This window comes from Eublepharis macularius, chromosome 3, assembly GCF_028583425.1.
Source record: "Eublepharis macularius isolate TG4126 chromosome 3, MPM_Emac_v1.0, whole genome shotgun sequence".
Taxonomy (NCBI): Eukaryota; Metazoa; Chordata; class Lepidosauria; order Squamata; family Eublepharidae; genus Eublepharis; species Eublepharis macularius.
Window position 1 is genome coordinate 150581452 of NC_072792.1, and position 10251 is coordinate 150591702.

A 10251-nucleotide genomic window follows, 5' to 3' on the forward strand; every position below is an offset into this window, starting at 1 on the left:
AACTATCATCACTGAATTGCATCAGCTTCTCTGGTTGATGAATAGTGTGTATCAACCATTTTCTAAACAAATGTGGATTATTTTATTAATTATAGTTGCATAATATATTATGTTAATTACTGCCACGCAAATGCAATGATTAGTGGTATGACAGACCCTTCCCTTCTTTTCCCCATATTGAGGCAGATTTTCCCACCAAAATCTAAGATTGCCTGCTTCAACTGAGCAGCCACAAGTGCATGTCTCTAGTTGTGGTTTTAAAGTTCTTTTTGTGTCTCACCCTGAGAAGCAAATATATTTTTGGCTTTTTTTAGCCCAGAAACTTGACGAGGAGAAAACAGGAGCCGTCTTCTGTGTATGAAATGGCACTGGAGACTGAATAAGGTTCAAAAGAAACAGAAACTTTATTGTACAGGCAGGGATGGAATAAGGGCAGTCAGGGAATGAAAGTGACGAGGTAAAACTTGCTGGTAGAATTAAGTTTCAGGCAAAACAAATTCCTTTAAGCTTAGTGTTCACAGAAGTGTTCTTAGTTCTTAATAATAAGAGGTGTTTGGTTCAATACTTTGGTTTCAGTTTCTTCTCAGAGTTCCCCTTTCAAACTTAGGTTTCCAAAGGTTAGTTCAACACAGCTTTCCCTTTACAATAGACCTGGGGTCCTCCTTAGAGCCAAACCTCCTTTTGGACACTGGGCAGGAATTCCTCTTCTTTACCTAAGGAAACATAACCCTATCCAATTGGCTTGACTGGGAGTCTCCGTTTACTACCCACTCACTCTTTGCCAAAAACACACACACAGTTCTATCTTGGCTGTGTAAACAGGTTTCAACTTATGCTGGCTTTGATGCTTGGAATTTATTTACTAGAATTATTCCTCAAAACACAGATGTTACAGTTAGGGCAACTGATATCTTTTTCCTCACTTCAGAGTGGTACCTGTCTGACCATCATTGTCAGACTCTTTCACACATTCAATCCCTCAATTCCAACTCCTAATTGAATTCAAAATTCTGTCAGCACCAACCGTCATCCTAAAGCTGATTCTCACTAGCTGATCAGAGGGAGGGGGAACAGCCTGTCAATCAAGCCCTCATTCCAGGCAGTTCTTTACTCCTTCCCTTCCATCACTGAGTGATGCATTGTGGAAACCTTTATTTATATTGCATTTCATCACAGGTGACTTCTGAATACGATTCATAATCAATATGGGTATAGTAGAAAAGATCATTATGCAGCAATCTTCTAAAGCTAAGTAGAACCTCCTGGGACCTATGTGTACACTGTCTTGAGTTCCATGATGGAAAATAGGTAGGATATGAATGTCATAATAAATATGCCATTATCTGACAAACAGGTCTTAATATTATCCTATTTTCAATGCTGAGGCTTATCCCTGAGCTGACCATGCATAAAGAATGTCACTGAGAATGTCCTTCGCCAGCTAAATCATATGACTGCAATCCACCAAGTCATCACACAACAAAAAAAAGCATTTTCCCCCAATGCCCATAGGATGAAGTCTTTATCCATCAGACAAAAACTTTATATGAAGGAACTCTTTCTTCATCATATGAAGACTTGGCAGAAGGGAGTTATAGGAATGAATTTAGTGGAAGGGAGTTGGAGGATCCAACCCATTGTGTATCCACCAAGATAGTCAGTTCTAGATGCTGATTGAATGTCTCCAAATTGGCAAATGTGTAAAGATATTTTATAGCATATCTATGAGAGAGAAAGGATGAAAAGCCTTTCCCATATTAATACATGAGCAGCTGTATCCCCCCCACACACCAGTCCTTTAGCTAATATGAATAATGGATAGACCAAGAGGCACAGTGTATAGTAATGTTGTTTTATTAATGAAATGAAGATTTTTGTATGCATGTGTCTAGCAATAAAACAGGAGAAACAAAAAGGAAAGTCTTTCCTCATAAACTGTGATTATTTAAATCCAGTGATTACTGAAATAACAGAAATTATAACAAAATAGGTAAAATTGCAATATGTATTTCAGCATATAAGTATATCCAGAGCTGAGGCAATCAACATTCTACCATGGATTGGAATAACATTTTAGTGAAGGATCCTGGTGATTGCACAGTCCATTGTTAATATAGTCTCTAAAAGGATGCTGCAAACATTGGTGTTTAAAATTCATCTGCACTGAGCTTGTAGGAAATCAGATGATCAGATACAATTAAGCAGCTGTATTCTCCATATAATAAGGATGTGAACTTCAAAAACTTTTGTAATAATTTTGGATCCATATTTTAGGTACTGTTTTTGTAATCCTGATTTTTTTAAGTGGTATTACTGGGCTGGGGGGGTCCTTAATATTCAGATCCATTATTTTTATCATTTTCCCTCCCTACAAAGGCCGCAGGATCCGGGGGTGGGGAGTAAAAGAGAGAAAGCCAGCCCTGTTGTCCCCATAGGAGGCTTTTCCCTGCCACCAGAACTGGAGACAGAAGAACCTGCTTTACAGCTGGAAAATGGTGGAAGAGCTGGCAGGTTCCTGTGAGGCTTGATTGCTGCAGAAACTATTTCCTCCCCTGCCACCAGGGGCTTTATGTTTTTAAAGAAATTGGTAATTGAATAGTGTCCTATTAATGTAACAGTACAGCAATATATGCACCAGATTCTCTGAATTCCCAGCTTTCATAAAAAAACCCCCACCTCTCTTCTAATTGTAGAGACGTGCCTTTTCCTTTATATCTCCACAATGGAAGGAGCAAGAAACTTTTTTTTAACTGAAAGCTGGGAATTCAGAAAATCTGGAGCACATATTACTATACTGTTAGACGGATATAGCACTGTTCAATTGCCAATTAAAAAGTAATCTCCTATGGTGGGGGAGGAAACAGCCTTTGCAACACCCAAGCCTCAAAGGAGTCCAGAAGTCTACCAGTCTACCAGCCATTTTCTAGCTATGGGGGCAGGCTTTGCTGCCTGATCCAACATCAGAGGTTCATTCACACTCAAGCTTTAAGCAATAGAGACAACCAAGAAAATGTAGGATTAAAATTTCTCCCACTTCCTCCCACTTCCTGACTGGTGATCAGTGTTTCTGTCAGCAGTCTCATTAGGATGGTGCAAAGTAGTCCCCTCTAGACATGGGCACGAATGGAAAAAACCCCCAGAACAAAGCTGTTCGTTGTTTGTTGCCATCTACGAACAACAAAAAGTAGCAAACATAACCCTGTTCACAAACATGTTCGTTGTTCATTGTTCATGGCCCTTTAAAGATTCCTTTAAACTATCAGCTGGCAGGCGGCAGGGGGGAATCCCCCCTGCCACCTGCCAGCTGATAGTTTAAAGGGCCCTTTCCTGCCATGTGCAAGGGGCAGGGCCCTTTAAACACCCCACAAACTGACCTTCCCAATGTCCAATACCCACCAAATTTGCAGGGGACATAGTTGTTACTGTCCTCCAAAGACCCCCCAAGTTTCAGAGAGATTGCACCCTGGGAAAGAGATGATCCATGGGTCTCCCCCTTTGTTGTCATTTTCTCTTCACAGTGGCAAAAACAGGACTCTATGGTGGAAGCTACTTTGAGGGGTTACAAACTGACCTTCCCAATGTCCAATACCCACCAAATTTGCAGGAGACATACTCCTCACTGTCCTCCGAAGACCTCCCAAGTTTCAGGGAGATTGCACCCCGTCTCCCCCTTTGTTGTCATTTTCAAATGATAACAAAGATCTCCCCTTTGTTGTCATTTTCTCTTCACAGTGGCAAAAACGGGACTCTCTGCTGCAAGAAGGGTTAAAGCCAGAAGGAGTTCAGACAGAGTTCAGTCCCTGCCATTGCCAGGGGAGTTGATTGAAAGGCCCCAGACTGTCTGGCTTGACGAACGGCTGATGAAGGCAACAAACGAGGCTTGCAATGACCACTTGTTCGTTTAGAATGGAGCCTCACAAATGGCTTGTTCGCAAACATACGAACGGGCTGTTCGTGGTTTTTTTCCCATTCGTAATGCTGTTCGTGCCCATGTCTAGTCCCCACCCCTCAATGAATCTTTTCAGCCTGGGTAATTTTGCACACAGAACCTGCTTGCATGTGCTGTTAAATGTGCATGTGTGTAAAACATCTTCTGAACACACATTGCACTAGCAGGATCAGTGCAATTGACTTTTGTACAACTAGCAAAATGCAATTGAAGATTGGATTTGCAATCTTCATATTTTAAAGCAGACTTTCATATTGAAGGATGAGTGGGTTTTTTGAGTCTGGGGTTAATATAAAAACAAAGTGATGTGGGTCAAATTCCTTTCAAGCATAAAAATATTTTAAAATGCAAATCTGTATGTCATAGAATGGTAATATATGCCATTCTTTCCATTTGTTACAGAGAATTATATACTGTAAATGCTAGATTTGTAATGTGAATATGATCCAGAATGGCTTCTGCTTTATATTAAAATATAATCATAAAGTTTGTTTTTATGCGTAAGCAATATGCAAGCTTTTTAAAAATTGGTTTTACCTTTAAGAATCAGTAATAAACAAAGGCCCTTTGGAAAACCAAAGCAGTTTGGATTTTAGAACTGATATTTAAAATTATTATTGTTTGAAACTCAAAAGATGAACTTTTATTACCACTTTATATTAGTGCTTTAAATATTCTAGCTATAAAACTATTAGTGGAGCAATTCAACCTAACTGAATCCATTTGCTCTCCATCTTTCTGCCTTATTACATCATTTTTGAGCTCTGATTGCATTATTTTAAAGCATGGGTTATTATAATGCTATTCTGCCCTAACCTGATGGATTTAGTTTTCAGCTTGATCTCAGAAATGCCCAGTCTATAAATACATCTCTATTCTCTAACGGGATCATGGTAAAACTGGTAAATTTTCCCAAAGAAAAACAGTTGTGTGTCTCCCAAGAGAAAATGATAAATCCTTTGAAGTAGAATAACCTCTTGATTGCATTACTTAAAAAAAAAAGACCCCTTCATGATAAAGAAAAGTCTTTCTGACATATCTGACTTAACACTTAAATTCATTTGATTTCTAGACAATCTGGTAATTGTTTTAGCCTCTCTCACTCCAAACTGGGCATTTTCAGTTTATTAATTAATGTATCTAGTTTGCAACTGCAGTGAAGGTGCCACAAAAATGATCAAAGCAGAGAGACACACTTAAAATTAAGCACATGCTTATTATTAGGTCCTTATTAACACTGATACTGAGATATTTTGTGGTTATTATAATTCAAAGAAGCATTTATGTATTTATGTATTGTCGAAGGCTTTCACGGCCGGAGAACGATGGTTGTTGGGGGTTTTCCGGGCTGTCTTGCCGTGGTCTTGGCATTGTAGTTCCTGACGTTTCGCCAGCAGCTGTGGCTGGCATCTTCAGAGGTGTAGCACCAAAAGACAGAGATCTCTCAGTGTCACAGTGTGGAAAAGATGTAGGTCATTTGTAATACAAAAAGAAGATTAAGGAACTCCTGGACCCCTCCACCTACAAAAAACTAAAACGAGATCCCACTTGCAAAATCACCAGGCTAACAAATGCGCTGATCAAGAATTCCTCACTACATCCCGACACGCACAGCAAACTATGCAAGACAGAAGCACAGCCACCTAGACTATATGGACTCCCCAAAATACATAAAGATTCAGTCCCACTCCGACCCATTGTGAGTGCCATTGGTTCACCGACATATGAATTAGCTAGACATCTGGCAGATCTCCTGCAGGACCACATCGGGAAAACCTCGTCTTACATCAAAGATTCAGCAGATTTCATCAACAAAATCAGTTCTCTGAAACTCAATCCACAAGACATACTTGTCAGTTTTGATGTTGTATCCCTGTTTACCAAGGTTCCAGTAAAAGACACTATTGCACTGATTAATCAGATTTTCCCAGAGGATGTAACAGCCTTATTCCATCATTGTCTGACAACCAGTTACTTCCAATGGGACAACGAATTCTATGAACAGATGGATGGGGTGGCCATGGGGAGCCCACTCAGCCCAGTTATAGCAAACTTCTACATGGAACATTTTGAAAAAACAGCTCTAGAATCAGCACCCCACAAACCCAGTGTATGGTTCCGGTTTGTGGATGATACATTCATCATTTGGAGCCATGGGGAGGAAGAATTGATGGAGTTTTTGAATCATCTCAACAACATCCACCTGAACATACAATTCACAATGGAGAAAGAAAGTGAGGGAAAACTCTCATTCCTGGATACCTTGGTCATCCGCAAAGCAAACTTTCAGTTAGGTCACAAGGTCTACAGGAAACCAACTCACACTGATCGGTACTTACACAAAAACTCCAATCACCACCCCCGACAGAAAAGAGGCATAATGAAAACATTAGTGGATCGTGCAAGACGGATATGTGAGCCGCGCTTTCTCAATGAGGAAATTAATCATCTAAACCACGCACTTCAGGCAAATGGCTACTCCAGAAATGAAATCCGAAGAGCAATCAAACCCAGGATGAATCAAACAACCAAAGAAAAACAGTCTCCCACAGGAAAAGTGTTTTTGCCATATATCAAAGGAATTACTGATCAGATGGGAAAGCTTATGAAAAAGCATAACCTTCAAGCAGTATTCAGACCCACCCGAAAAATACAACAGATGCTACGATCAGCAAAAGACAGCAGAGATCCCCTCACCTCTGCAGGAGTATACCGTATACCCTGCAGCTGTGGACAAGTTTACATCGGGACCACAAAGCGTAGCATCCAGACAAGAATAAAAGAACATGAAAGACACTGCAGACTTGGACAGCCTGAAAAATCAGCAGTGGCTGAACACAGCCTAACTCAAACAGGGCACAGTATCTTATTCCAGGACACCAAAATACTGGACAACACTTCCAACTACTTTGTCAGACTGCACAGGGAAGCCATTGAAATTCACAAGCATAAGCAAAACTTCAACAGGAAAGAAGAAACCTTAAGAATGAACAGAGCATGGGCTCCAGTTCTGAAAAACACCAGGCCAACAAAACACTCCACACCCGACAATAGCCCTGCAGAGAAGATTAGCACATCAAGCACCAATCCATATGCAAAAGAACCGCCTCAGGATACAGTGAAGCCTCCCGCCATTAGCATTCCACACCCTGGGAAACTCTTACAGAATGACTCAGCTCAACCCCACCCCTCCTGAGTAGATACAAATGACCTACATCTTTTCCACACTGTGACACTGAGAGATCTCTGTCTTTTGGTGCTACACCTCTGAAGATGCCAGCCACAGCTGCTGGCGAAACGTCAGGAACTACAATGCCAAGACCACGGCAAGACAGCCCGGAAAACCCCCAACAACCATTTATGTATTTGCTGGGAAAGAACGGTGTATATAGATTTGTTATAACTGCTTTCCTATTTCTTATCTGGCAGCCTTGTCATACTCCAGGTTTCTTTGGGGGGAGTAACTGCTATGTCCGTTGACAAATATTTAGTTTCCTCATTAGATCAAATCAGATGGTTCTGCCTTTCTACTCCTGTCAGAATAAGATCTCATTTGGAAGGGGAACTGAGGGGTCAGTCTGAAACCTGACCCCTTTACTGTAATAAATTAATAGCATCCAGAAGTTTAACATATGGTATACACAAATGCACGCACACGTGCACCTACCCTTCCACCCAACACACACACACACACACACACACACACACACACACACACACACAGAGTGATACTGTAAATGCTTGATGATGTCATGCTGCTTCTTAACAGTTGGAATATGCAATTTTGTGTGAATTTAGCAATTTTGTGAGGTAAAGCCTGACAGAAAGAAGGGGAAGAAAAAAGTTTTGGTTTGTCTTGGACAGTGTTTAGCCCCACAGCACTGGAGAAGAGGGAGGAGTGGAGAAACATATGGAATCCAGATTTGCCATTTCATACACAGCCTAATTTCATTTATTCTCATTTTATGCCCCTGCCAGACCACCGCTCTTGATAAGGAGAGGCAGGTTTTCCGACGAAGACGCAACCCGGATGTGAGAGGACATTACAAGGCACAACAAGCACCGCCAGAACTCAACTCTGAATCAGAAGACTATTCACCAAGTTCATCTGAGACTGTTCGCTCACCTAACTCACCCTTTTAATAAAACACTTCTGCTGAAGGTCTTGGCTTAACCCTTTGAGATTCTGAAAAAAAATCCTCCAAACCTGTGTGTGCAACTGTTGCATTTGATTTTGTCTCTTATCAGTTGCTTGAATGAAGGAACCAGAGAGAGGGGTTTACATTATCTTTGTAATAATAATTTCCTAACTGACTGAAATGGTCTTTGTTCTCTGTCTAGATTGTGACTTGCTGCTAATATGATCCTCAAAGGGTTAAGACTATTTTGCTTTTTTTAAATATATATATAAATATATATATATAATTTTGAAAAAAGGATAGAAGCAATGAATGTTTTCATCAGTCAAGCTAGGAGCTACAGTATGTAAATCTAGCATATGTTAACCCTCTGAGTGCATAATCATTTTAAATAATCTACTTCCCTGTCATCCATACATATTCCTTGTTTTCCTATCACTCTTCATTCAGTGGTCTGACCAAAGTGCTAAATTTTTCCAGAAATACAGGCTGGGATTTTTCTAGGGTCTGTTTTTTATGTAACAGTACAAAAGTTCCACTTCCCTATAGTAACTAATAACTAAAAATAGAGGCTGGTGACTGGCTTCTAGGTTGCAACAGAGGACAAGTAACAGGTTTGGTTCCTTTTGGGGATCCTAGAAAATCTTGGTCGCTCTTAAGTTTTGAAAAAACGAAAATTGCACTCTTTGTTTATTGAACTTCAAAAATCTATTCCGAAGCCCTATTTGACCACAATGACTTGGGGAAATGGTTGCATAGCAGGAAGGGTGCCTAAAAACAATCTACCAAGAGTGATGCGGCATGAACTCAAAATTTCTGCTCGCAAGACCAAGGTTGTTGTTTGCAAAGCAGTTTGGTTGGAGGCTAGTTGAAGGATTGTTCTGTCACCTGCTACATATATGCAATTGTGCTTCCTGCACATTCTGTTTACATGTACAGGCACATGCAGAGACCACATCTGAGAGTCAGCAATAAATGCAGTCAGTTTACATACTGTGAATTATTCCTTTGGATGTTACTGTGGTATTCTGCCGATGGTGAGGGGTTCTTTCCATAAAGATAGGAAAAATAATTTTTAAAAATTGAAATTGAAGAGGCAGCTTTGAAAATCCCTCTCTTTTGAGCTTTAAAATTTCAAACATAAAAAACCTTCTCCTCAAGCAGAGTGACTAGCAGTTGTTCATATGTGTTAAAAGTGTTTGTACAAATATGTTTACTGGAATTCAGTGCAAGTGTGGGGAATCATAGAGAGTGAGTGGGACAATCCCAATCTTTTCCACAGCTGTTTTTAAAAGGACAACAGAAGAAAGGGGCCACACCAGAACAGTCCAGAATGAGAAGAAAAACAAAGGTGGAGCGGGAAAATATTTATTATATGATTGTAGATCCCCATGCATTTTGTGAATTTTCATTAGGGGATCTGTAGGGTAGCCATTAGACATGGGCACAAATCAAAATATGAATCAAATTTTGTCATGAATTGGGCTGATTCATGTATCATGAAAACACATTTTGTGGGGCCACGTTTTTCATGAAATCCATGACTTTTGAGGCTGATTTGTTCGATTTGTGAATGCTTCATGATGCCAGACAGGCTGGTGCCAATCCATTGATCAGTAATCCCTAGGCAACATAGACCCAGAATGTCTGCAGACCTTTTGTTGCCATGAAAACCCCAATCTTAGCCCACATAACCTTGATAGGCAGCTCTCCCTGCCAACCCGAGATCTCCCATTCTGTTCTATGAGAGCAATGAGCAGGGGGGAAATGGGCCTTCTGTAGCCATGGGAATGCCAATCTCATCCCTCCAAACCCTGTTAGGCAGGTCTGTCTGCCAACCAGGGAGCTCCTGTTCTGTGAGCATTTCTTATATAAGGCACAGCTCTGTGCCTCCTGCTTTCAATTCCAGTAGACAGAGGGAGAGGGAGGAGCTATTGCTGGGATTTGGAGTGAGAGAGAGTGGATTTGGGAGCTTTTGGCTGGATTTGCTGCTGCTTCAAAAGAGACTGAAAAGACTCTTATTTTCTGCTCTTGTCCTTGCTGGGAAGGTTGTTGGGTGAGGGTGCCTTTGAAGTCTCCCTGCGAGTTTGGCATCTCTGGGTATGAACAGGGCTGTTGTAGGGCCCTGGGATCTGACAAATTATGAACCTAACGAATCATTTT

The 10251-nt window shown here is 40.7% G+C and overlaps 1 protein-coding gene across 3 annotated transcripts in view; it reads left to right on the forward strand.

Annotated features, from left to right (window-relative positions):
• DCLK1 (doublecortin like kinase 1) overlaps window positions 1-8092 on the forward strand; it is a 283608-nt gene extending 275516 nt beyond the window's left edge. For 2 of the 3 annotated variants that reach the window (XM_054973774.1, XM_054973773.1), the window contains one exon: window positions 7928-8092. In XM_054973774.1, the coding sequence (XP_054829749.1) occupies window positions 7928-8092 (165 nt within the window). The remainder of the gene's footprint in view (window positions 1-7927) is intronic. The other variant, XM_054973776.1, reaches the window with a different exon arrangement.
• Window positions 8093-10251: the final 2159 nt, after the last annotated feature.